This window comes from Trachemys scripta, chromosome 9, assembly GCF_013100865.1.
Source record: "Trachemys scripta elegans isolate TJP31775 chromosome 9, CAS_Tse_1.0, whole genome shotgun sequence".
Classification (NCBI taxonomy): Eukaryota; Metazoa; Chordata; order Testudines; family Emydidae; genus Trachemys; species Trachemys scripta.
This window is the reverse complement of record NC_048306.1, coordinates 47,214,288-47,242,164: the sequence shown is the minus strand read 5'-3', so window position 1 is coordinate 47,242,164 and position 27,877 is coordinate 47,214,288. Positions and strand designations below refer to the sequence as shown.

Here is a 27,877-nt window from a genome sequence, read left to right as displayed (position 1 = left end):
TGAGCAAGGTGATTCACAGATGGGGTCAGTTCCACCAGGATCTGGCTCTATTCATGATAAATCTAGGGCTGAGAAAAATTAATAGCAATACTTTTTTCTGGTACTGTTCGTTTCAGGTACATATTCTGTTCTGCAAGTACAACCACTGTCCCCAACTCACACATGCACACAAGCTATTCTAATAGGATGGTCTTGCAAAGAACTGAAAACTCTGCCATGTCATGTCATGGTTTTATGATCTGGGCCATCATCTGCTTAACTAGCAAGGGCATTAGTGTGGTGCTGTTGGTACCAATTTATAGATGAGTGTGCACATAGATGGCTGTTAGCTAATGCAGAATTGTTGACTCTGAAACAGAAGCTGGAAAGCACTTCTTGCAACATTTCCATGATTGCCTTTTGGAATTCACTGGTTTTCATCAAGTTCTGCAGCCAGTGACCACTCAAGCATTCCTTGATGAAGAAACTCAGGGAGCAGTGTATGAAAGGTCACAATCCCAGAGACCTTGACTCTGGCTGCGATCTGCTTTGGGAGCGAGTTTTTCCTGCCTTCCTGTAATGTCTTGCTGTGTTTCCTCTTTCAGCGGATGAAGAAGCCCCGGATTATGGTTCAGGAGTACGGCAGTCAGGGACAGCCAAAATATCCTTTGATGATCAGCACTTTGAGAAGGTACAGTATGGCAGCCAGCCCCAGGTGAGAATATCTTTCTATGACCTTAGCTTGCTGGGGAGTGTATTGGGTCCTCCTATTATTCATATCCTGATAACAAGTCCGTTCCTAATATTTTAGCCTATTGGTCTCAGACTGCAGAAGACTAGGAGTGCCCTAGATATGATGCGCTTTGGGTTAGGAGAGGGAGTGATGACCACATCCCTCGTGGGCCTGAAGATTGGCCTCAGCCACGCCAGTACAAACACCGTGACTGCAGTGGCCTGCTAGCAGAGTGGCATGGGCACTGCCCTTGTTGAATGGAACTGGAGCCTCTGGTTCGTTTCACGCAGGCCAGTGAACAGCTGGTAGATGACAGTCACTCAGTACAGACCTAGTTCAGATTGGAACAATGTCTTAGCAGCCAAAGGCTCCCTCTCTCATTACGGATTCCCTGGGCCGCTTGACCCTGTCCCTTCGGCCAATCTGTGTGCCATACGTTTACGCTGAGGCTTCAGATGTTGCTGTGGTAGAGGAGATAAAAGCTGCAGCCTCTCATGCCTGACTGGGTGTCTGCCACGCAGTACAGAGGGGAAGGCATGCCAGGCAAGAGACAAAAAGGCTGCTCATGGCCGTTAGCAGGGTGAGCGTGCTGTAAGGACTGCGGCCTCCCTACACACACAGCCTCTCTGTTCCATTTCCCCTTGTGCCTGGCAGTTCCAGTCTGAGGCCTGTCCCATGGCAGGGATGTCTCGTTCAGGGACCTCGCAGGAGGAACTGCGGATTGTTGAAGGCCAGGGGCAGATAACTGACATCGGACCTTCTGCAGATGAAGTCAACAACAACACCTGTGCAGGTGAAAGGGTTGTTTTAGTCCAGGGGGAAGTGGCGTTGGGCGGGAGCTGTATACCTAGTAGGAAGCAAAAGAATGTTTCACTGCTCACTGGATTGCAAAGGGCCAGAGCCTCAGCAGGGTGTGAACTGCCAGCTCCATTGAAAGCAATGTTTGTGTTGGTATGTGGCATGCCGGACGTTCACTAGGCCTTGATGGATGCTGTCTGGAGTTTTTCTAATGGCTCTCCTCCTCCCCCAGTGACTCCAGATGATCTCCTCCTCGACAGTCCAGAGAAAGTTGCTCTAGATGACCCATTGGAAGCAGTTCTGGACCATCTGACACTGGGCAGCATCTTCACCTTCCGAGTGACAGTTCTGCAAGCCTCCAGCATCTCTGCAGAATATGCAGATATCTTCTGCCAGTTTAAGTGAGATGTCCTCAGATCCCTCTGCTCTGCTGGTGTTTGTTCCCTCTTCCTCCCACTCTGCCTTTGCCTCAATCAGAAGGTTGCACTCCCCAAGGAGCGTCATGAACAGATAGCAGAGGCACGCAACCGCCCTGCCCTTGCTGGATTCCTAAATGAAATGGGATCTCAGCTACGTGGCAAGGGGTCTCTGGGTAGCCCTGAGATGGGAAAGGGCAAGCGCCCAGACCTAGATTGGCCACACTGTCCTCTTCGCTTCTGAATTTTTGACCAATGCCTCATGAAAGAGGGAAAGAACCGAGAGAGAGTCACGCAGTGCAAAATTAGTCTGTTCATTCACATGAGGCCTGATCCAAAGCCTGCTAAAGTTAGTGGGTGTCTCGGACAGCAGTGTGTGGCGGATCAGGCCCATGGAGAGCTGACTTTCTGTAGCAGCCTATCTGAACTTATAGAGTGCAGGCCCCTGGGGGGAGGGGAAATGAGTCATCTTCATTCAGACCTGGGGTAGTCTACGCTGGCTCCCACCTCGCTCTGTCATTCTCATTTTACCCTGCCGACCACACCGCTGCTGTAACAATCTTCCCCCTTCACAGCTTTATCCATCGTCACGATGAGGCCTTTTCAACGGAGCCCTTGAAGAACACAGGACGAGGACCACCTCTAGGGTTCTATCATGTCCAGAACGTTAGTATCACTGCCCAGGCTGTTTTCTCTCTGCCCCGCAATATTCAGGGTCTGTCCAGAGCATAGAAACCTTCAAATCCTGTGCTCCCCAAACTTTTTCTGTTGTGCCCCTCCCCCCCCCATAAGGGAATCTGTCGGGGCCCAGGGTCTGGGGCCGGAAGTGGAGCCACAACCAGGGCTGGGGCCAGGCCCGGGAGTGGAGCTGCGGCTGGGGCTGGAGGTGGGAGCAGAGTGGAGCTGGATGCAGAGTGGGACTGGGTGGCACTTCCTCCCTGCCCCCCATGGGGCCTGGTTCAGATCCCGCCACGTCCCCCTGAACATTCCACCATGCCCCCCGAGAGGGGCGTGCCCCACGGTTTGGGAACCACTAGTCTAATCCCACTCTACCACTGCCAGTTTGACAGCAGCAATTGCACCACCTCCCAGTCACATGGCAATGTGCTCTCCTCTCTGCCCATGGGGTAATACACTTCACACTCTGCAATGGGCTGCTGCTTTATCCTGGAGATCTGAGAACTTCCTTCTCGTTACAGTGTGTGATCAGAGATCATACAAGGTGCTCCTCTGAGTGAACCGGCTTAGCTCACGAGTTAACGGGTTGTCACATATATCACACTTGATCTGCGTCTGGAAAAAAATGCATTGATTGCATTTTGGTGGGGGAAGAAACCATGTGTGTGTCCTTCTGACTGTCACAGGCATTCCCCTCTGTCACAGGGCACTTCTTCAGCTACCCAGTGAGTAGCACAGCCTCGCCTGTGTTCATGGTTCTCCGTCACAAACACCAACTATCCGTTTCTGGCCCACTACGGGCCCCTGTAGCCCTCTGTTTCCAAACAGGACAGGACACAGCGCAGGTACACAGTGGGAGGAGCACACAGCTTCTCTCCTCCACCCAGCTCCCCCCCATCCTCCAAGCTTCCCCTTTTACTTCCTGGTCCTCCCAATTGTATATCCTCCCAGGAACTAAGCCAGTTACCTGTTAGCTCAGCACTGGCCCCCAAGTGTCAGTAATCCCCACCAGTAACAGGTTGGTAGGCTCCAATTACGCCTGCAGCCTTCAGTGACCAGTGTGCTGCAGCCAGCACTCTGTCACACCCTCCTTGCTGAACTTGCCCAGGGTAGGTTTTTGTCAACAAGTTAAGTCTCTTCTAGACAAGAGTGTGTCTGTGTGAGAGGAGAATGGCAGAGAAACCAAAGAGTGCTACAAAGAAAACCAACAAAAGACACTCTTGTGACAAGGAGCCCAAACTTTCTAGACTGTTGTATCTAACATGCCGTGCCCCTGAACCATCATCTCTCTCTGAAGCAGCACAGGTCCTCAGGCTGACAGCAGGCCACCTCCGGCCTAAGAGCCAGCAGACCAGGTTGTTAAGGGTTGTTATCCTTCCCCCTTCTCTTCCCTGTGTCCACTCTCACATGACCACAAACACTGTCTCAGCCTCGGACCGGCTTAAAGGTGAAGCCTGGAAAGCCAGCTCCAGAGAGAAGAATAAAGGCCATTGTTAAGGTTCTTTCGGTCCTGCTGGTGAAGGTCATGGCTCCTATTCCTGAGGTTCCTGCTTTTCATATTTAGTTTGACATTATTAGCCTCTCCTTCAAGGACCTGGTGTAGAAAAGCTCTAGACCTCTCTGAAGTAACCCCTGGCAATATGGGTCCAGATTTTTCTGACGCTGAGTGTCTCTGTGAGGAGCCTCTAGACCAGTCTCACCATTTTGCTCTGGAAGACCAACCACTCCCATGCAGAAATATTCACCCTGCCTCCTCCTGCAGAAATCAAAGGGCTGCCTTAGCTTTGGGGAAATTAAACCAGCAGCATTATGCCATCATTGTGTAAGTGTGACATAAGCAAAAACCCATCAGAGGGGTGAGCTGAGCCTGTTTCCTTGGAGAAATACCATTTACTAGTAAGCAAAGTATTGTGTCCATCACATGTCTAACCTTAAGAATGTGAGTAATCCCGTGGAAGTCGCATGCTTAAATCCTTTGCTGGATAGGGGCCTAGACGAATGGATTGCTGCTGTATGTCATTTTAAAGCGTTGTTGCTTGTCCCCTGCTTCCCTCTCTCTCAGATTGCAGTGGAGGTGACCAAGTCATTCATTGAGTACATCAAGAGCCAACCGATTGTGTTTGAGGTGTTTGGGCATTATCAGCAACATCCCTTCCCTCCTCTCTGCAAGGACGTGCTCAGGTCAGTGTGGTGTAGGGAAGGGGTAACATCCAGAGGATGGGCTCACCCCTCTTGTTGACTCAGACTTATTTTTTAACGTTGTAACCAGAGCCTCATGTAGCGTGGACCTAGGATCTGATAAAGCCTATCCAAATCAATGGGAGTCGTTCCATTGGTTTCTGTGGGCTATGGATCAGGTCTATAAATTCTGTGCAAACACTCTTTGGTATCTACAGCTTAGCAGTACTGAATTCTGCAGCATCTTGAAGCTTTAGCTAAGAAGCCAGAGTTTTCCATTCCTCTAACATGTATGAAAATAAAGACGAATCTTACTAAATTCTTGGCCTCAACATCATGTGTCAGTGAGTTCCACAGTCGAATGAGATGTTGCCTGCAAAAGTATATCCTTTTGTTGGTTTTGAGTTTTCTACCTTCCAACTTCATAGTGTCCCCTTGTTCTTGTGTTGTGAAATGGGGAAGAGGGGAGCTTCAGCTCTGCCTTCTCTAAACCAGTCATTTATTTTGCATGCATTCTTTCATCTGAGTCTCTTCTCTCCATAGCCCACTGAGACCATCCCGACGCCACTTCCCCCGGGTCATGCCATTGTCCAAGCCAGGTAGGCCATTGTTTTTCCCCTTCTAAAGTACATTAGGCTGCAGAAGCCACAACTTGAAGCACATGGGAATTGGGGGAGAATTGGTCATTCCTTGCTGGACTTCTCTGCAATAACACCATGGTCACCTGGTTTTGTACACAGTAAGGGTCTGCGTGATGGGAGATGGTGTTTTGATAACAGGCTGAATTGTCTGTGGGTTCTCATGCTGTTTAGCTTGATGCATTGCATAACGTTCTTAAGATGGCTTCTGTAAATCAAGCCACTCCAGTGGGGGAAGGAGACCTTTCCAGGCTAGCCAGTATTCGTGGTGTATTGGTTTTTTGAAATGTCCATAGAGCCAGCCATGGTGTGTAGCTCTACAGAGAAACCATTCGTCTGGGAAACCTCCTGGGAGTTGCAGGTGGGGGGAGCTATTTCTGTGGGAATGTTCAGCAGAGAGCAGTCCTGGTGGTGAGATGAACAGGTATGCCTGATGATGCTAGCCACCTTCCCTTTTGCATTTGCCGCAGAAAGGGGCCCAGATGGCGATGGCTGAGTGTAAAGCGGGATGCTGGCTGGAGCGGCCCGTGGGCCGCACAGTAAAGTGATGGCTAGCACAGGTGGTTTGGTTTTTTACTGGACAAGGGTTACTGCCCTCTGGTAACTTGGTAGTAGAGAACAGGACCTCAGAAAATCTTGACAGTATCAAGAAATCAGCGCAGGATAATTCACAGCGCTCTAAACCTGCCAAGTCTGCTCATTAGGATCTGGTTAGCTCAGAAGTAGGCCTAACCACTGGCATGCTGAGTACCTCCTGCACTCCAGCAATCCTTCCTCATCCCTTTCTCTTTCTGCAGGGAAGCCCCCATCCTTTCACTAAACGTTGTCATCCGTGAAGAGTCATTCCTTGGTGGCTCACTAGCATTGTAACCTCAGTGTTGAGTATTCCACTCAGGGCCGTCCCTAACTATTCTGGGGCCCTACGCAGCCCACCCGCTGCCAGGCCTGTGCGAGGGGGATCAGGGGGGCTGTCCCCAGGCCTCCGCGGGGTGGGGGAGGGGAGGCCCTAGATCTCTGTGGGGGGGGGCGGGACTGGGTTGGGGGGCAAGGGGGAACCACCCCCCCAGCACTCACCGGCGGCGTGACTGGAGCTGGGTCTGCACTTCCCACCGCTGGTGAGTACAGACCCGGCCCTGCTGCAGAGCTCAGGGGAGTGGGAGCGGGGCTGGGGCGGAGCAGGGGTGGGAAGAGGCGGGGCTGGGGTGGGGAAGGGGCGGGGCGGGGGCAGAGTAGGGCGGGGGCCCTGGGGAAGAGCCGGAGCTGGGGCTAGAGCAGCATGCAGCTGCGCAGGGCACCAGGAAATTTGGGGCACCTGAGGAGGCTGGCCTTTCAGAGGGCGATGCTCAGCCAGAGCTTAGCAAAAGCAGCAGTCACTTCTTCTGTGTGTGTCTCGTCTCTCGTATACGTTGTGCGGGCCTGATCCTTCGTACCCTTGCTCCCTATGTCGGCCAGCTGGCTTCAGTGGGACTACAGACAGGAGTATGGGTTCACAGAATCTGACTGGGTGCACTGGGTCAGCGGTCATCTCCAGCTGGGGCTAGATCTCGGCTAGCTGTTCTCCTAGACAGTCACTGCCAGTGGTCCTGGCTCTGACTGACACACATCTCCTGAGTGGTGCAGTAAGTCCAGCTCACACTTCAGCAGCTTCTCCTTTCCTCTTTGTAAGTCTTATTTTCTGCCCGCCGTAGTGCCAGCGACGAAGCTGAGCACCCTGGCGCGCCCCAGCGCCGGGCCCTGCCAGTGCAAATACGATCTGATGGTCTTCTTTGAGATCTGCGAGCTGGAGGCCAATGGCGAGTAAGTACCATCCCCTGCTGAGGGCTGACCAGGGAACCAGAGTGTCCTACTGTCGGGGGAGCTGGAGGGGGAATCCTATCCTGGGGAGCTCACCTGTCAGGGAAGGTCTAGATCAGGGATCGGCAACCTTTCAGAAGTGGTGTGCCGAGTCTTCATTTATTCACTCTAATTTAAGATTTTGCGTCCCAGTAATACATTTTAAAGTTTTTAGAAGGTCTCTTTCTATAAGTCTATAATATATAACTAAACTATTGTTGTATGTAAGTAAATAAGGTTTTCAAGATGTTTAAGAAGCTTCACTTAAAATTAAATTAAAATGCAGAGCCCCCTGGACCGGTGGCCAGGACCCAGGCAGTGTGAGTGCCGCTGAAAATCAGCTTGTGTGCCGTCTTCGGCACACGTGCCATAGGTTGCCTACCCCTGGTCTAGATAATACTTAGTCCTCCCATGAGTGCAGGGGACTGGACTAGATGACCTCTTGAGGTCCCTTCCAGGCCTATGATTCTATGCCAAACCACAGTGTCACTTTTTGAGATGTCCCTTGCAAAATGGAACAAGTTTCTCCCCAAAGCACAGTGTGGTCCAAAGAGCTATGAGAATTGTGCTGATGTAGCTGCCTCATGCAGAACAATGAGAAGAGGAAATCAGACAGTAATACAATTACCTTCCCACCCCAGCAGCCAGCCACAGCTGTTGATTTAATTATAGCTCTGCCAGATGAAAGGTCTACTGTATGTGGGAGCAGCTGCCCCAGTGCCAGGTACAGGGCACATGTAGGAGGCCCTGCACTATCAACAGCAGCCTTTGAATTGCTTGGTAGCTGTAGGAAGAGCCTGGGGAGAATCTTTGCAAAGCACACTCATTAATGAGCCTATGTGCAGCTAAGGGATCTTACAGGGGTCTTCAGAACTGCCACAGCGGAAGGAGCATGGGCCTTCCTATGCATTCCAGGTGGGATTTGCTGGTGAAAGATTGACAAGATGTTGGGAGTTGGGGCAATAAGTGATGCAATAAAAATAGCCTGCCACAAGTAAACAAATGAGGGACATGGGAGTGGTGCTAGCATGCAGCTGGGGAGCATGGGACAAATGCAGCAAAAAAGCAATTGCAAACCAACCACAGTTCCTTGGGCTAGTGCTTGCAATGGCTTGTCTAGACTCTCACCTCCAGCCTAGAGTTCTCATTTGAAGGAGTTTTTTATGCCCCGTCTGTTTGGTGTCACACCAATAGTGAAGACGTCGCACATCTGCCCTGCTCCCACAGCCGCCTCTTTTGGGGATTCACACAAGAGATTCGGTGATGGTGGTTCATCGATAATTTGCAAATGTGGCTGCTTTTAGGTGACCCACGCAGGAGGCAGACACAACACCATGGGATTTGGGGGAGCAGTCACATGGCGCCAAAGGGAATTCTCACAGGGATCCATTGGAAAACCAAACCATGGGTTTAAAAAAATGTTGGCACAAAGTATTGGTTGGGCAATTGGGCATAACAAATAAATGTCTAAAATCACAATCTGGTTGTGGGTAATTCCCAGCCAGGACCAACAGGCAAAACTCAGCCAATAAAGGATTCAAGCACCTCTGAGTCTGGGATGCTCTAAGGGCTCCACTGATGATCAGAGACATCCAGTCACCTGCTGCTGCTTCTGGGAGAAAGTCTGTTCGCTCCTAGGCATGGCCCCTATGGAGTCTGGGCCTGTCCCGCCTGTGTCTCGTCTCCGGTGTGCTGGGCTGGGCTCAGGACATTGGAATGCCCTTTTGCCAGCTGAAGGGCTGAGCCCAAATCTCTTCCAGTCATCAGGACCCTCCATGCATGGCACTGGCAACACAAATGGGAATCACAAGAGGGGTGTGTGTGTGTGTGTGTGTGTGTGTGTGTGCGCGTGCCCTAGGGTCCTGTGATGTGCACATGTGTGAGAGCTTGTGCCCTGGGGAGTGCGTGTGTGAGAGCCCTCTTGTCCTGGGGGGTGCATGTGTGAAATCCCCCAGGCCTTGGGGAGGGCATGTGTGAGATACCCCGGGACCTCTGGGGTGCGGGTCTGAGATTTCCCCAGGCCGTGGGGGGTGCGTTGCTTGTGTGAGATCCGTCGGACTCTGTGGGGTGCTTGTGTGAGTTCCCCCTGGCCCTGGAAGGTGGGTGGGAGAGACCCCCCGGGCCCTAGGAGGTGCATGTGTGAGATCCCACAGGTCTTGGGGGGTGCCTGTGTCAAATTCCCTGGGCCCTGGGGGTGCATATATCAGATCCCACAGGCCCTGAGGGGTGTGTGTGTGACATCCCCCAGGCCCTGGGGGTGCATTTGTCAGATTCCCCCAGACACTTGGGATGTGTTTGTGAGATCCCCCAGGCCTTGGGGGGGGTGAGATCCTCCGGGCCCTGGGGGGTTCGTGTGTCAGATCCCCCAAGCTCTGCGGGTTTCATGTGTCAGATCCCCCAGGCCTTGAGGGGTGCTTGTGTGAGATCACCTGGGCCATGTGGGGTGCGTGAGATCCCCCAAACCCTGGGGGGTACGAGTGTAAGATCCCCCAGGTCCTGGGGATATGTGTATGAGATGCCCTGGGCCCTTAGGTGTGCATGTGTGAGATCCCCTGGGCCTTGTGGCGTGAATGTGTGAGATCCCCCGAGCCCTGGGGAGGGCATGAGTCTGATCCTCCGGACCCTTGGGGGATGCATGTGTGAGATCCCCCAGGACCTGTGGAGTGTGTGTGTGAGATCCCCCAAACCCTGTGGGGTGCATGTGTCAGATCCCCCAGGACTATGGGGTGCAAATGTCTGAGATCCCCCAGGCTTTGGGGGTGCGTGTGTGAGATCCCCCGTACTCTGGGAGGGTGCATGTGTCCAATCCCACAGGTCCTGGGGGGTGCCTGTCTCAAATCCCTGGGCCCTGGGGGTGCGTGTGTGAGATCCCCCGGGCCTTGTGGGGTGCGTGTGTGAGATCCCCCAGGCCCTGCGGGATGCGTGAATGAGATCCCCCAGGCCCTGGGGGGTGAATGGGTGAGATCCCCCGGGCCCTGGGGGATGCGAGTGTGAGATCCCTCCGGCCGTGGGAGGTGCATGGGTGAGATCCCCCAAGACCTGTTGGGCATGTAGGTGAGATCCCCCGAACCCTGGAGGGTGCATGTGTGAGATCCCCCAGGCCCTATGCAGTGCATTTGTCAGGTCCCCAAGACCCTGGGGGTCCGTGTGTGTGATTCCCCAGGACTTCGGGGTGCAAGTGTCTGAGATCCTCTGGACTTTGGGGGGTCCGTGTGTGAGTTCCCCCGTACTGTGGGGGGTACATGTGTGAGATCCCCCAGGAGCTATGGGGTGCATGTGTCTGATCCCTAAAGTCCTGGAGGGTGCCTGTGTCAAATTCCCCAGGCCCTGGGGGGTGCATGTGTCAGATCTCCCGGGTCCTGGGGGTACATCTGTCAGATCCCCCAGACCCTGGGAGGATGCGTATGTGAGATCCCCCGGGCCCTGTGGGGCATAGGCGCCGACTCTGTGGGTGCTCTGGGGCTGGAGCACCCACAGGGAAAAATTAGTGGGTGCGCTGCACCCATCGGCAGCCAAGCTCCCCACTCCTCCTCCCCCCCCAGAACGCGCCACATCCCTGCTCCTCACCCTCCCTCCCTCCCAGCACTTCCTGCTGCACTGCTGCGTAACAGCTGTTTGGCGTTGCTTACGCCTTTCTGGGACTGAGGTGGAGGAGCGGGGACACGGCATGCTCGGGAGGAGGTGGAGAAGCGGCGGGGCAGGGGAGGGGACTTGAGGTAAGGGGGTGGAATGGGGGAGGGGTGAGGGCGGTGTAGGAGCGGAGCCAGGGATCTGGTGGGGGTCGAGCACCCACCGGGAACAGAGGAAGTCATCACTTATGCTGGGGGATGAGGGGGGTGAGATCCCCTGAGCCTTGGGGGTGTCCGTATGTGAGATCCCCCGGTACCTGTTGGGTGTCTGTGTGAGATCCCCCAGTGATTGGGGGTGCTTGTGTGAGATCCCTGGCCCTTGGGGGTGGATATTTGAGATCCCCAGGGCCCTAGGGAGTGAGTGTTTGATCCCGCGGGTCTTGGGGGTGCATGTGTGAGATCCCGCAGGACCTCTGGGGTGCATGTGTGAGATCCCCTGGGCTCTCTGGTATACAAGTGTGAGATCCCCTGGGATTTGGGAAGTGCATGGGTGAGATTCCCCCTGGCCCTGGGGTGTGCGTGTGTGAGGTCCCCAGGCAATGGGGGCTGCGAGTGTGAGATCCCCTGGGCTCTGAATGGGACATGTGTGAGATCCCCTGGGATCTGTGGGTGTGTGTGTCAGATCCCTCAGGATCTCAGGGGATGCGAGTGTGAGTTCCCCCGGGCCCTCGGAGGATGCGAATGCGAGATCCCCCTGGCCCTGGGGGTTACATGGGTGAGATCCCCTGGGCCCTGGGGGATTGGTGTGTGAGATCCCCTGGACCCAGGGGGATGCATTTGTGAGATCCCCTGGGCCCTGGGGGGAGCATGTGTGAGATCCCCAGGGACTTGTGGGGTGCGTGTGTGAGATCCCCCGACCCTGGAGTGGCGGGGTGAGATCGTCCAGGCCCTGACATGGGGAGGAGCATCTCCATCTCAGATCACATTTCACTGATTTTCCCTTTTTCAGTTACATTCCTGCCGTCGTTGATCACCGTGGAGGGATGCCGTGCCTCGGAACCTTCCTGCTCCACCAGGTATGGTCCTTGCCCTGCTCCTTGTCCCTGTGCCGCTCCACTGGCCCATCTTCCTAATCCCCATAACAACTGGGTGTTGGGCTGTTGGTTTTAACCACTGCCCTTTTCTCTTTGGCGTGGTGCTGACAGGGAATCCAGAGGAGGATCACCGTGACGTTAGTGCATGAAAACAGCAGCCTTGTCCGCTGGAAAGAAGTGCGAGAGCTGGTTGTAGGTAAGCAGAGTTGCTGGTTGGCAGGGTCTGAGCAGACGTCTCACTTCTGCATCCTCACGCCTGTGTGCTCCCTCCCATTCCCTTCTCTCCCATAATCTCTTCTCCCTCATACTTTGTAAGTTTGATTTCTGACATTGAAAGATTTTGGATACTTTGTCCAGGCTCCCGCTCCACCTACTCTGTCAGGCCCGTTGTGGGAAATAATGCAGATGATCGCTGGGGGCCGGCTGGCACCCCCTGTACTCATGCTCAGCAGCACATCACTCAGCAAGGTGCCCCCTCCTTGATTACCGAGGAGCCAAGGCTGCACTGCTAGGCCCTTGCTGCTGCAGCAGGGGTCCCGGGGTGGATTCTCAGCTGCTGTCAATGGTCAGAGTTCCATTTACTTCAATGGAAATTGCCACCAGCTGAGGCTGTGCCCCCATTATTCTTGCCAGCACCCCGGATTAGACTGGGGGGCCTCTGCCAGCTCTTTGCGCCCCCATCTGGGGAAGTGGGGCCCTCTCGGTGCCTGCTCTCTGCCCGGGGCATAGTGGAGGGGAAGGGGCAAGGAGCCCCTCACATTGCATAGCCCATGTAAAGGCCAGACTATGCTTTGGGGAGCTCAGGAGTGGCTCCATCCATATATCCTTACAGGTAGGGGAGGGGACAAGATGGAAGGACATGCCTCCCCCTCTCCATGGCCTTTGGAGGCTACTGGCCTGTGGGGCTGGCCGGCCATGTGGAAGGGAGTGAGCCAGACCTGCAGAGGGGTGTGGTAGCAGGCACACAGAGCTCCTCCTAGTGGTCCCCCTGGAGCCATGCACCCTCCCACCCATGGGGATGAGCCTGGGCAGTTTGGTCTCTAGGTTCTAGCAGGAAGGGATGGATATAGGGGCCTGTCCCAAGGGGCTGAAGGAGGATATGATGCTGACATTAAGCATCTTCCCCCAAGTCTCACCTTTACCATTTACTCTGCTATGCAACTTGGAACTGTGAACCATCCCCATTGAGCTGTTTCCCCCCCCCCCCTCCCCCCCCCCCCCCCGCTGCCCATCCTCCAAACGGTGTGTTTTGACGTGTGTTGGCAGGTCGGATCCGAAACACCCCAGAAGGGGACGAGTCTCTGATTGACCCCAACATCTTGTCTCTGAACATCCTGTCGTCTGGATATGTCAACCCCTCCCAGGATGATCGGTGGGTCTGGCCTGGCTTTGCCGTCTCTTCACTTTGCCCTGGTGTCCTGTGGCACTAGGCAATGTCTGGTCCAGTTAGGTTGACAAGGGCTGTCTGTGTTTATGGGGGCTTCACTCCCTCCCACCCCCAAGGTCTTGCCCATCAGGTCCTTCTTGCTGCTGCAGGACCATTTAGGGGCGGTGATTGTGCTGCATCTGGGCACTGGCGGGATGGTGACATGGCTGCACCACAAGGCAGGAACAGTGGAGAATGCACAGAAGCCCAAGGATTCGAGGTGGGCTTCCCCAAATCCCGCCACACACAAAAACACACACTGATGGCATCCAAGATCATTATCTGGCTGACAGCTTTCACCTGAGGCTGCTGAGGCAGGTCTTCCTTGCACCACACAGGGCTGCCATGGGCATGTGCCAAAGGGGGCCTCACCTCCCAGTGACATTTTCAAAATATTACACCAACATCAAAGGAGTCTTTGGATTTTCACCCACCTGTGGATTTTAAGATGCCATCCCCGTCCCTGTGTTGTAGCAGCATTGACCCAAGGTGTTGAGGCCCCATGGCCCTACATTCAACTAGGCAGTGTTGTATGCACCTCCCTTTAGATGCTGAGACTGTCACCTAGGCTTCTCTGAGATCCAGTATAGCTGTGTGCTGCAGTGTCAGTCAGATGCCTATAGGGGCTCTGCTAGTGCTGATGCTTATGGCTAAGTCATAAGGGGGGGCAGCAAACACCAGAACTCGGAATCCTAGCAGCAACCTGGGAATGAATAACCAGTCAGTAGGTCAGTAGTGGCTGTGGAGCGACTGCTACTGGCACCACAGAGCAGAGCTCCAGGTCACTGCTGCAGCACAGGGTAGCCCCAGCAAGATGTCTAGCCTGGAGAGCTGTCACGGGTCCACGCTGGGATGGATTCTGGGTGGAAGTGGTTGTACAGTGTGTTTTAGGAGAAGATTGGGAGCACATCCATCAGGAAGCAGGGGCAGTCACTAGTCACAGTGCTTGCTTGTAATTCGCATAGAGGAGATGAGAGATCATCACTAGCAACACAGGGAACATCAGCATTGTGTGTGGCCATCGTGAAGCATTGTAATGCCTGTCCTTGGAGCATGGCAGGAAGGAAACTGAGCTGGTCCCTGTCACAGCTTCCTTCCTTGCATCCTTGGGAACATCTCCTCTTCCTTTCTCCTGCCAGGGTTGCCCTGCCTATGGGCACATGGTGTAATTGAGGGAATACAGTTTAAAACCCAGAAAGCTCAGTGCAGGAGAAATGGTGAGTCCCACTGTGAGCCTGTGTGCTCACTTACATAATCTGCCTCACCTAGCAATCCCACAGGCCAGCGCTCTGCCCCAGGCCAGCAGAGCCCTTCACCAGCTGGGCGGATGACCGAGGGGGCAAGAGCAAGACAGCAGGTTGCTGGAGTGAGTATATGAGAGGAGTGGGGAAGGGCAAAGGTGGGCCAGGCGAAACGTGAGTCACGTGACAAGCAGTTGCGTCTGAAGAGTCACTGAGCAGTGAGTGACCCTGAGGAAAGGATTGGATCAGGGCAGTAGGGCAGGCTCCACTGCGTGCTGTCAGACGCCATGCAGGTGACGCTGCGTGAAGGTGACAGCAGCAGTGTTCAGAGGGAGCAGGGACTCAGAACAGCGGCACTGCAGCACCTCTCAGGGTAGCTCAGATTGTTTGTTCCTGCCTGTCCTGAGCAAGACAGAAATTGATAAAAACAAACACAGTGTAATAGATGCAGCGTTTCTCAACCTTTTGATACCAAGGACCAGCTTGCTGCCTTCCTAAACTTTATCAGGGAAATCTCAGAGCTGGCGCCAGTCCACGGACCGGTCATTGAGAAACAGTATAACAGACAGCTGGAAGAATTAGGGGTAGATCCTGAACTAGTATAAATCAGGCCCATTGATTTCATTGGAGCCACATCAATTTACACCAGCTGGGGATCTGACTCAGTGACTCCAGTGGAGCTAGGGCTGATTTGCACCAGCTGGGGATCTGGCCCATTAAATCTGACAAAGCACAGTGTGACTGCAGTGCTCATTCTTTTGCCCTACTCCACACATGAGAGCAATGCTGTAGCACCTTGGGAATTTCTCCCTCTTCTTCCTCCCTGTTTGAGCCCTGCACGCTAGAAGAGGTCATTCTGGGCAGGGGATTTCAGTCCTGGCATGGAGTTCTCCAGAGAGGGTGGAGAGGTGCTTGTTTGCAGAGTTGCTTGTCACAAGACTGTTTACCAAGCAAAGGGGAGGCATTGCTTACAACTTGAGGGACCCAGGGCCTCAGGTTTTTATATAGCTTTCTGTCCCAGAATCTAAACTGGGTGTGTGAAAATGCACTGCTCTCTCCCAGGGATGGAAACCTTGGCTCACTGCCTCTCTCCTCAACTGGGACCAGAAGCATGGGCAGAAGGGGTGGTGCAGGGAGAAGGAGGGGTAACTGGAACATGTGAAAAGGAAAAGAGGATTGAATTTCCACAGGACAATGGAAGGAAACATCTTCACAAATTTCCTTTGCTTCAACCCTGCATGGGCTTTTTGCTTGGTTTGACCTTAACAATGGGGAGATCCTGGATGTAGGGATAAAGGGATGAGAGCCAATGGAATGGGATGCATCTAACCCTCTTTCTGAACTGCTTTTGCTCCCTGCTTTGCTCTTGTATGTCCTTCAGTCTTCATTGCAGCAAGCAGGCCTTGGGACCATCCCCTGGACTGCCCTTCTCCCCCACCACTGATGTTTCAGTGTAAGTTGTTCCTGAGGAGAATCAGGAAAGCTCTCACTGTGGAGGTGTTACGTAGGCCCTCAAGGAGTTGGCTTTAGCCTGTAGCGCCAGCAGCCCCAGGCTCTTCCCCCACAGGCTCAGGCATGCTTTAGGTGTCCACTGCAAATAGCCCCTGCAGCTAGGATTGTCACTCCTGCTCCTCACCCTAGCCAGCCCAGATAAGGATGTTTCTTGTTCACACTCTGTCACCACCGTCAGGAGGGGGATCTGGTCTCTTCCCCTTTACGACTCCCCAGACGACAACCCAGGCCACAGCCGTTGCCCCTCAGCACGCTGCTCACACATCCACCCATGCCTACAAGGTGCCTGGCCCCTTGGCTGCAACCCTGCTGCCCTGCATGAGGCAAGGAAGGGCAGCAGGGGCTGCGTGGAGGCATTAGGCTTCTGAATCACTTCCTTACAGTGCTGCTGCTGCTGCTGCCGCCGTCCATTTGAACCCACACTAACCATGTGATTGTTTTGTGTTTTTGCAGGCAGTTTCTTGATTCGGATATGCCTAGGTAGTATTTGTTTCCCTTGGGTTTTTTTCTTCACTTCCACTCCCGTCCTGGGCACTCTTCCTCCCCCTCAGAGACAGAACTTTAATTTCCAGACACTCCATCCACTGACTTCCCTTTCTCTTCCACGTCTCTGGGCTGCTCTTTTGTTCCGTTTCTGTCCCTTGGGCTTCCCTGTTTGTTTGGATTGCTCTCTTGTTAGCCTCTGTTCCTCTGGCTGGCTTTTCCTCCGATTTTGCTGCTGTTGTAACTTAGTGACATTTGGCAAAGACAATCCTTCCCCCTCTTGTACCCTCTTCCAGCTTGGGCCCAGGAGCAGTTTTGGGGAGCTGGGAGCTGACCCAGACTGCGTGAGAGGCTAGACTGCAGTGCGTGGATGGGGTGGGGCACTTTGGAAAAGATACTGTATGAAGGTTATTAAGGAGAGAGAAATGGAAGCAACATAGCTGAGTTTGGGAGCAATGTACAAGCTGCATGTAGAAGGAAGGGACATAACAGGTGAAACCCTGGCTTCACTAAAGTTGGTGGGAGTTTTGCCATTGTCTCCAGTGAGGCAGGATTTCACCCAAGCTTGTTATTCTCTGGCCTGCTTGACAGAATTTCTACCAAAGAAACCTCCGTGGAGACACAGATTCACTGGCTTGAATTCTCAGTTTTGCTAAGGCCCCTTAACATCCCTCTGCAAATTTAATGGGGCCTCAAAGTGAACACCCATTTTAAGGCCCCTTTCCACTGCCAGATCAGTATAACTTGGCATAGCTGAAAATCAGGCCCCAAGGTTTTTAAGGTCAGAAAGGAGTATCATAGAATATCACAGGAGATTATCTAGTCCAACCCCCTGCTCAAAGCAGGACCAATCCCCAGACAGATTTTTGCCCCAGATCCCTAAATGGCCCCCTCAAGGATTGAGCTCACAACCCTGGGTTTAGCAAGCCAATGCTCAAACCACTGAGCTATCCCTCTCCCCTTCAGCCTATCATCATGTGATCATCTGGTCTGACCCTCTGAGTGCTGAAAGGAGATAATGGGCCAGATCCTCAGCTGGTGTAGAGCAGCATGGCTCCATTGCAGGTTTACACCAGCTGTAGGGCTGGCCCCTTGTTCTTTGGACATTACCAGGGGAAAGTGTTTGGAACTGTAAGTTAATGCACTCTCTTCTCAGAGTCAAATCTTTATATGATTGCAGGCTGCAGGGATACTGGGGTCATCTTATTACTATGTAATAGTTTTACTATTGAATGGACTTCAGTGGAGCTGTGCCAGTTAATACCAAGGGGGATCTGGCCCACTGAAGTCAATGGAGCTGTGCCAATTTATACCAATCGGGGATATGGCCCTCTGTACGTGCATACACACAAGAAGCAGTGCTAAGGTATGTTCAACCCTAGCACTGGCTCTCTTGACTTTTGAATGTATAACTGTGCATAATTCTCGGATAATTTTGGGTTTTTTGCATGTAATTTAGTTTTGTTTAAAGAAAAGTTCCCAGTTCCATAACTAATGGGCACCAGCCAGCAAAGGGTAACTGGTGCTTGTCAATATCATTAATAAACTGCTCACTTGTGGGGAGGGGAGGAGAAAAAGGCAGAGATATAAAGGCAGAGGGGAGGCTATAGGGAAATAGGTCCAGGGGGGAGACTGTGGGGATATATATAGATATAGATATATAGATGCTATATATACACACCATTGTGATGGGGGTGCTGGAAATACAGAAGCAGGCAACAAAAAGTAGGAAGAGGCAAAGAGCAGATGGGAGAAGTGGAAAGATGAGACTATTAAAAAGCCAAAAAATTGTGGAGAAGGGACCTTTGATTGGCCTTCTTGCTCTGTCTCATGCTTCCCATGTTGAGAGAGACAAGATCAGTGAAGTAATATCCCTGAAGAGCTCTGTGAAGGTTGGAAGCTTGTATCTTCCACCACAGAAGTTGGTCCAATAAAAGATATTACTTCGCGTATCTTGTCTTGATCATATGCTGGGAGCAGCATGACTACAACGCAACAAACTTCCCATGGGAGGATGGGATTGTGACATTACCCAGGGTACAGTCTGGACTGTTGAACAGCTGTGTCCCCTCAATTCTCTAGCTTAGGGTGCCTTTTACACTGCCTCGCTGTGAGTAACGACTTCTGGTCTGCTCACACAGAACCTCCAGCATGTAAATCACTCCCAGTTTTACTGTGTGAGTGCTGTAGACAGCCACTCTTGAATTACAGTGCAGGGCAACACCAGCAAATTTTCAGTCCGACTTTCCTGCAGAAATGTGCATCTTGTGCTGCCTAGAACACTCCTGGACAACACAAGCTCATATAAAGTCAGTCATTTATTATTAGAAAATGATACATACAAATCCTATTATCCCAAATGGAGTTTTCTAGGCACTTCAGTCCAAGCACACTGGTGTAGATAATAAACTTGTTCTATTGTTTTAAGTACAGAAGGATTTTTTTGTCTCTTTGGAGAAGGCTTTTAATTCAGGCATTCCTTTGAGGCTTTGGCAAGGAAAGAGTGTACTGCAACCATGCCTGCCCTCAGCCCATCCCTCAGGAATGTCTCTGGGCTGGACCCCACTCCCTTGTGAAGTTTCACCCATGCAGAGATTTTTCCCCTCCTGTCTTGGAGAGACAGTTTTATCCCTTACAAGAGTTGCAAGAACAACATCTTTCAATGGAGTGCCTTGGTTTGGTAAAACCCCACTTTGTTCCCAACAGGTCAGCTGGATGGACTCCCCCCTCCCGGAGATCTGACCCCCAGTTTTTCCTAAAACCTGATTCACAGGAGAGGGGTCTGGCATTTTAAATGCAGACTTTTCACCCTCCTCCTGGAAAGATCCTCCCTACAAAAGATGGTCGGATTTCCCAGCCCCCACTCACCTTCCGTCTGGGCTTTCCTCTTTGGGCTCCCCTCTGGGAAGGTGACCCTGGTCCAGCTGTGGGCTCACAACTACCAGCTATGACAGATCCTTCACTGGCCAGCAAAATTCCCCCCTCTTCACTCAGGTTGGGCTTGCCAGCAATCACCAGGACCCCAACTTCCACCTTCGGGACACATGTCTCTGTGCACCCCAGGGCAGGCCCTGCCCCCTGCTGACCTGCAACTTTCTGGCAGTCAGCAGCTGGGGTGGCCCCCCCTGCTATAAGGTGGTACATCCCCCTCCCCCGGGGAACTGATTACGGGACAAGAGATGGCTTTGTCCAGCCACTCTTTCTGGGACTTGCCTTGAGCCCTGGGGCTACAGAACTGGCTACAACCATTCCTGCCCCCAAAGCTACATTCTTTACTGCTACAGAGGAACCTAAGAGACACTTTTCTATTCCCCTAGCAGTCCATGTGACTTCACCCCCCCCCCCCCCCCCTTTTAGCACAATATTTCTTTTCACTGCTAACCAACTTTGGGATAGATTCGGCCACATTAAAGAAATCATTTCCAAGTAGAAATGGTGCAAAATTGTGTGCCACCGTTGCAACGGTCAGTTCAGCCTGTAAACCCCCAGTTTGCAAGTGTACTTTAGCTGAAGGTGCAAGGACTTTGTAACCCCCCACCAATTTCAATTCTGCTAGTTTCCCAGACAATAAATCCTTCTCCTGGATCAGGTCCCTCCTGACCACAGAAATCTTAGCACCCGTATCTCTTAGGCCAAGAAGCACTTTTCCATTCAATTTAACAGCATGCATATGCTCACTGCTTGGTTGTGTGGAAGCAAGCTTTACAAATCCTGTGTGGAAAGAGGCAGCAGCTGTGCTCTGAGAAGTACAGTAGCAGTTTTATGTGTTACTTGCTGCTTGTTCCCACTCAGCAAGGGACACTTATTCCTCAGGTGCTCAGTGGACTTACAATTATAGCACCTCTTGGGCTCCTCTGCTTGCACAGGAAATTTGGGACGAGTAGCAGAGGACTGGGGAGGTGAACACCCAGGCTCCTTTGTCCCAGGGGTAAAACAGTGATTCTGCTTTCCCCCAACCCTCTGCCAGTGGTTTATGTTTGATTGCAGCTTGTGCTTGCTCATAAGAGTCTGCATATCCAGATAATTCACCCACTGCATCCACCTTTTTGTCCCACAAATGCTGTTTTATGTCATCACTGAACATATTCAGGAATTGTTCATGAGTAACCAAATCACACATTTCTTCTAAGCTTGTAATGCCTTTCCCCCTCACCCACTTATTTACCAAACCTCTTATTTCATTTACATAAACCACATTACTTAATCCAGATCCCCTCTTAAGACTTCTGAATTTAACCCTGTAGGTTTCAGGTGTAACCTGAAACTGTTTAAAACCAGTTCCTTAAATTTACCATAGTTTGAAGCATCATTAATAGGCATCTTATTGAATATGTCCAGAGCTCTGCCAGTCAATTTTGCTATCAATGTGGTTATCTTTTGATGTTCAGGAATTACATGGAGGGTGCACAGTCTCTCAAAGGTGATGAAATATTTGGCAGTATCGCTGGATTCATTATACTGTGGACATAGTTGCTCCCATTTGTGGATTTTTGAGGAAGTTGAGCCACCAGCTGAAGGGTTTTGTCCCCTCAACCCCATAACAGCCAGTTCATGCTTTTGGGCCTCAATCTGGGCCTCCATAGCTTTCTTGTGGGCAGTCTCTTTTGCCTCCACCCTGGCTGTTTCTGCCTCCATTGCTCTTTTGTGGGCAGCCCTGGCTTCCTCTGCCTCTTCGAGTTTCAATTGAAACTTCTGGTTCTTTGCCTTCTTTTCTGCATCCAGCCTAGCCAGCTCTAGTTTAGAAGCTGCTTCACTGGTTGTCATTTTCCTGCTTTCTTGTGCTGGGCCACACCCCCTCTGCAGTTCAGTGAAACTGGGATGCACTCAGCTCAGGGGATTCTTAGTTAACAGGGACTTGCCCAGTGTTCAGCTTTTCTGGGCAATTTGCAACTTATATAGTTTTAGCTTCTTCTGATCTTTAATCTTATTTATTTTGCTTCCTTTTTTGTCCCTACTTTCCTTGCCCAAAATAAGCAAACAAAAAATAACAAACCAGTAACCACTATGTCTGTTCTCCAGCCACCACACTTAAAACTCACTTAAAATCACTACCTAACTCAAAGTAATCAGCTGTGCACAGATCCTGGTGACTATGCCACTGTGACGGGTTGAATCACAGAACCCCCCTTGGGAGCTACCACCTGATGTGCCAAGACTACCTCTGCTCCTGCTTTCCATGCCAGCTCGGGATCCCAGCACCCTGTCTTGCTGAGCCAGACACGCCCGTCTGCTCCAACGCAGACCCAGGGTCTGAATTACTTGCCCTAAAGCTGCAGACTTAACTGAAAGCAGCTTACAAAAGTGTTCTTGTCTTTAACACTCAGATGCCCAACTCTCAATGGGGTCTGAAACCCAAATAAATCCATTTTACCCTGTATAAAGCTTATATAGGGTAAACTCATAAGTTGTTCTCCCTCTATAATTGGCCTCTCAGAGTTGGTAAGACAACTCCCACCTGTTCATGCTCTCTGTATGTGTGTATATATATATCTCCTCAATATATGTTCCACTCTATATGCATCCGAAGAAGTGGGCAGTAGCCCACGAAAGCTTATGCTCTAATAAATTTGTTAGTCTCTAAGGTGCCACAAGTACTCCTGTTCTTTTTATTGATAGAGAGGTATGCACAGCTGTTTCCCCCCCGCCCCTCCCCGGCATTAATACATACTCTAGGTTAATTAATAAGTAAAAGTGATTTTATTAAATACAGAAAGTAGGATTTAAGTGATTCCAAGTAGTAACAGACAGAACAAAGTGAACTACACCAAGTAAAATAAAATAGAACACATAAGTCTATGTCTAATACAGTAAGGAACTGAATACAGATAAGATCCTCACCAGTTCCAGAATACTTCCTTTTACAGACTAATCTCCTTTTAGTCTGGGTCCAGCAATCACTCACACCCCTTGCAGTCACTGTCCTTTGTTCCAGTTTCTTTCAGGTATCTTTGGGGGTGGAGAGGCCTTCTGTTTAGCCAGCTGAAGACCAAATTGAGGGGTCTCCCACAGGCTTAAATAGACTCTCTCTTGTGAGTGGAGACCCCTCCCATCTCCTATGCAAAGTCCAGCTACAAAATGGAGTTTTGGAGTCACCTGGGCAAATCACATGTCCTTACCAGCCAAGCCACATTTCTGGGAAAGCCCAGATGTGGATTGGTGTCTCCAAGTTCATTGTTGGCTTAAGTGTTTCTTGATTGGGCACTTACTGAGAATAGTCTTTTCTCAGGAAGCTGACCAACTGCTTCACTACAGCCTACTTAGAATCAAACAAGTATACAGACAATATTCAAAACTTTGAATACAAAAATGATACATGCCTACAAATAGGATTAATAGATTTAGTAGATCATAACCTTTACAGAGATATGTTACATGGCATATATAGAATACTACACATTCTAGTTATGTTATATATATACACACACACACATAAGCATATTTTTATAAAACCTTATGGGGGGCACCAACCATCACAATACCGTCATACGGGGATCTGTACAATGTAAGCTCCTTTATAAAGTTCACCTTCCGCTCGATGTGGGAGGATATGCAACAAGCCTGTGTTAACCAAGCTGAGATTTTTCCCTAGACACTTCACTCAAAGGCTCCCTGGTTTAGATAAAGAAAAACACCCAAGTTCACTAATTACAAAAGATAGATTTTAAGTGATAGCAAACAGATCAAAGCAGGTTACCTAGCAAATAAACAAAACACAAACTAAGCCTAACATACTAGATAGATTGGATACGAATTAGCAATTTCTCACCCTGGCTGATGATACAAGCAGTTCACCAGGTTTCCATACACAGGTTAAAAATCCTTTAGGCCTGGGACCAGCACTTCCCCCAGTTCAATCTTTTTTCCTCAAGTGTTTCCAGGAGTTCTCTTGTGTGGGGAATGAGGCCACTAGATGATGTCTCACCCCACCTTATATAGCTTTACCATATGGCAGGAACCCTTTGTTCTAAACTCTGTTCCCAGACCAGCTTGTGGAAAAATACAGGTATCAAAATGGAGTTCAGTGTCATGTGGTCTGGTCACATGCCCTTGCATGTCCTGCTGATTCATAGCAGCCATTACTTACAGGCTGGCTGGAGCGTTCTCAGGAAGGCTAAGCTCTTCTATGGTCCATTGTCTTTGCTGATGGGCCATCAGCACTGTTTACCTTCACTGTTGTACCTGACAGGCTAGCTGTGGGTGTTCTCAAATGTGCTTACTCTGGAAATACTGATACATAGTCAATATTCATACCTTCAAATACAAAAATGATACATGCATATTAATAGGATAATCATATTCAGCAAATCATAACTTTTCCAATGACACATTACATTACCCATCTTGTCCAAAATGCATCATAACTATGCCATAATCATATAATATCCCATGACGAATATGGAGTGTAGTGTCAAACAGATGATATTCCAGAGGGACTCCTTAAGACAAGGATCAAGGGTGGTGACATCTGGCAGCTATGGGGTGGTGTGTGCAGAGCAGGTGAAATGGTTCAGGCCAGGCGTAGCCAGCTGGTGCTCACTAAGCCTGACCTACATTATTCTTTTACCTTAGTGAGGACATGGTCTGACAGTTTCTCCCAGGGCCTCCACAGTGCTCCGTATCTCCTGGAAACATAGAGGTCATCATATGTGATGGGGCAGACTGGGGCATCACTCAATGAGGGCAGAGTTAAGGTTGGGGAGTGGGACTGGTGTGCACTTTAACTCTGAATTGCCTGCTGTGCAGGGACCTAAGAATTGCTGTTCTGGAAGGGTACGAGGCACTGCTCTTCAGCTGTAACTCGGTCAACAAAGGTTTTGGGCAGTGAATTTAAGCACTAAGGGCCTGATCCAAAACTTGAAGTTGGTGGGAGCTTTTCTCTTGATTTTAGTGAGCTTTGGCCTTTGGTGAATTAACTCTTTAGCCATCAGAGGCAGAGTAAAAGGCACCAGCAGCCTGGGAACTTGATTTTGGAATGTTTTTTTTCCTACCCCTAGGCTAGATTTGTGAAAAGGAGTAATGGACTAGCTACCTGAGATTCCTTTTACTGAATCCTTAGTCTTTGGTCTGATTCTTTATCTTGCAGTTAGCCATTTACGGCAGGAGTAACATTAGGAAGAGATCTGTGGAAGCCAGTACAGGGACTGAGAGCAAATTCTCCTTTGGCCTAAAAAACCCCAACCCCGAATCTAAAGTATTCCTAACTACTAGAGACTGATTTCCTTTGATGAATAAAGTGTTGCAGAATCAAGTTTTAAATTAGAAATGAAACTCTGCCATCATTCTTTTTAGCGGAGAAAGGGGAGACTCTTTATTCCACTTGGGTTTAGATTTAGGTTTTGTTTTTAATTCTACTTCGAAAATCCAGCAGGGTTTGTATTATGCAAGTGCTCTTGCTTTCCATGGCATTTGTGGAGCTTTGCATTACTTGTTAAATACAGGACATGATGATTTCTGTCTCATAAATCAACATGCATTCGCTTCCAAGGCAATTACTATGCAGCTCATATTTTTTACCAAGCTCTTCTCTAATTACAGACAAGTCACATGGCCATTGTGCATTGACAATCTAAGAGTTTTCAAATATTGGGCATTGCTGTGATCTCATTTACCCCAGTGCCCTGCCACTGAATTCAGTTTTCCGATTTACACTGGTGAAACTAACATCAAAATCAGGCCCACAATATTTTGTTTGGCTAATACAATATTATTGCCTAGGTAATACCTGGGTGTCTGGTCTGCTCAAGCTCTGTGCTCAGGGCAGGCCCATTGCCAGGGTCATGGGGGGCAAAGGTGGCTTTCCACTCACAGTTTGGCCTCCAGGGTGTCATTATGCCAGCCAGGCCTTTCCTGAATGCTCTGGGTAGGCCCCTCGCTGGCAACATCCCCTGCAGTGAGGACTATGGGAGTGGCTAGTGTAGTGGCAACATAGCTTTAGCCCCCCCAGGGATTCCCCACTCTGGGGATGCTCAGCTGGCTCAGTAAGCCTATCTTACAGCCCCTTTGTGCCACCAAACCAGAGCATGGGTGGGAGATGCCAGCTCTTTCTGGTTCTCACATTTTTGCAAAGGGGGTTGCCACAGACTCTTGTGGTGGAATTCAACACATGCTATGGGAATACGTTTAAATCCTACCCCATAACTGCACCTCAGGCCTAGAGCCAGCCCATAACATTTTGGCACCTGCGGCGGGGAGCTCAAATGACGCCCCCATACTCCCTCACTTGGGCCAAAACTTTGAAAGATCTCAATTCTGCCTTCTTCCTGTTCTACTCCTCTCATGGTACTGCTCTGCTACCTACCCCAATAAAGGAGAACTAACAACTTACAATGCCTTGTTCAAAAATTTTAAGTAACACTTAACTTTCAAATGCCTGAACAGCAAATGTTACTTTTCTTGTCTGCATAGTAAACACTGGCATTTTTATCTGTTTGAATAATCAAAGTGATGCTTTTCGTGCCTTCTTGGTTGCAAAGATTTGAACTGCTTCTTGAAGGTCCACAGTCTGGGCCAGCTCATGCTCTATTGAGATGGTTGTAAGGCCGACCAGCCTCTCCTGTGTCATTGTGGAGCGTAGATGTGTTTTTATTAACTTCAGTTTGGAGAAGCTGCGTTCTCCACTGGCAACTGTTATAGGAAGTGTTAGAAATATGCGCAGAGCAACAAAATAATTTGGAAAGAGGGTGGTCATCTTATTTGTGCACATATATTCCAGAACAGCCTTTGGAGTTGATCCTGCTGAAATGTATCTTGAAAGGGCTTTCAGTTCATCACCTAAATCACTTGCATCAATATTGGGCATGTCATCATGTGTCAACACTGTCTCTAGTGCCCTGCATTGCTGGTGTAGGTCTTCTTCAGGTATAGTGAGGAATTTTGGAATATCATACAACATCCCAAATATACTGCTGTGTTCCTTGAGCTGCATGAAATGTTCTTCAACTGACTGTATTGCACAATCTAGCACCTGGTTAAAAAATTCAATTTTGAATTGTTCTTTGGAGTCTCTTATGGGATTATCCCGTGCCTCGTAATCAAAATGTCTTCTTCGGTGACTCTTGTATTCTTGAATGAGTGGGAAAATAGCTTCAGTGTGAAGTTCCTCTGCCAACTTGTGTGCACTCTTCAGAACGTTTTGAAATCCCTTATCTGACTAGTAAGACTGTAGGTATGACTTTCCTTTGTCCAGTTGTTCCATTGCTCCAGATAAATCAAGGTCAACACCTTGGAGTCTCTTGCTTACAACATTTATTTCAAACAGTATGTCATGCCACAACACTACGCCACACAGAAATTTGAAATTGTGTATGTTTCTGGTGATTCCATTTCCCTCTGCCACTGTTCTCCCATGAACAGTTCCTGTCATAGCATTATCCTCCATAATGGCAACTATGGCATCATCTGTCTTCCCAATTTGGTGTTTGATAGGCTTTATCGCCTCCACTCAACTTTCCCATCATGTGGCACTCAGTGGTTTCAGTGTCAGAGAGGATGTTCCCAGATGTTGCTTCAAAATTTGCTATTGATGAGTTGATGCAGAGAAAAATACATAGATGCTTTGAATTACATTAAAAAATTCAGCAGCCTCACTAGACGCTGATGCTGCATCACTGACCACCAAGTTCAATGAATGAGAACCGCATGGGACAAAAAAAAGCTTGAGGGTTTAACTCTCGGATCCGTGTCTGCACTCCTCTGTTCTTTCCTCTCATGTTGGCACCATTATCGTAGCCCTGACCTCTCATGTCAGCTATTGCAATTCCCGTATCTTCCAGCTTTTTAAGAATCACATAGCTCCTGTAGTATCATCAGTGTGAATACATTCTAGAAAATGTTCTCTGACAGTCACCATTGCAGGGACATTTTCACTGGGTTCTGTTGTTGTTACAAAACGCACCATTAAAGTCATTTGTTCCGTATGGCTGATATCAGGTGTGCAGTCCAGAATAACAGAGTAATATCTTGTTGACTTCAGATCTGCCACAATTCATAGATTTTTTTTTTCATAGATTCTAGGACTGGAAGGGACCTCGAAAGGTCATCGAGTCCAGTCCCCTGCCCGCATGGCAGGACCAAATACTGTCTAGACCATCCCTGATAGACATTTATCTAACCTACTCTTAAATATCTCCAGAGATGGAGATTCCACAACCTCCCTGGGCAATTTATTCCAGTGTTTAACCACCCTGACAGTTAGGAACTTTTTCCTAATGTCCAACCTAGACCTCCCTTGCTGCAGTTTAAACCCATTGCTTCTGGTTCTATCCTTAGAGGCTAAGGTGAACAAGTTTTCTCCCTCCTC

The 27,877-nt window shown here is 50.1% G+C and overlaps 1 protein-coding gene across 13 annotated transcripts in view; it reads left to right on the top strand.

The window, feature by feature from the left end:
- The window catches only part of KIF1A (kinesin family member 1A), a 188,133-nt gene that overhangs the window by 128,829 nt on the left and 31,427 nt on the right, over positions 1-27,877 (top strand). For 7 of the 13 annotated variants that reach the window (XM_034781051.1, XM_034781046.1, XM_034781049.1 and 4 more), the window contains 10 exons: positions 585-670; positions 1,367-1,505; positions 1,743-1,911; positions 2,502-2,592; positions 4,667-4,785; positions 5,326-5,381; positions 7,109-7,217; positions 11,832-11,898; positions 12,028-12,112; positions 13,183-13,288. In XM_034781051.1, the coding sequence (XP_034636942.1) occupies positions 585-670; positions 1,367-1,505; positions 1,743-1,911; positions 2,502-2,592; positions 4,667-4,785; positions 5,326-5,381; positions 7,109-7,217; positions 11,832-11,898; positions 12,028-12,112; positions 13,183-13,288 (1,027 nt within the window). Of the gene's footprint in view, positions 1-584; positions 695-1,366; positions 1,506-1,742; positions 1,912-2,501; positions 2,593-4,666; positions 4,786-5,325; positions 5,382-7,108; positions 7,218-11,831; positions 11,899-12,027; positions 12,113-13,182; positions 13,289-27,877 lie in introns of all 13 variants that reach the window. The other 6 variants (XM_034781045.1, XM_034781041.1, XM_034781042.1 and 3 more) reach the window with 1 other exon arrangement.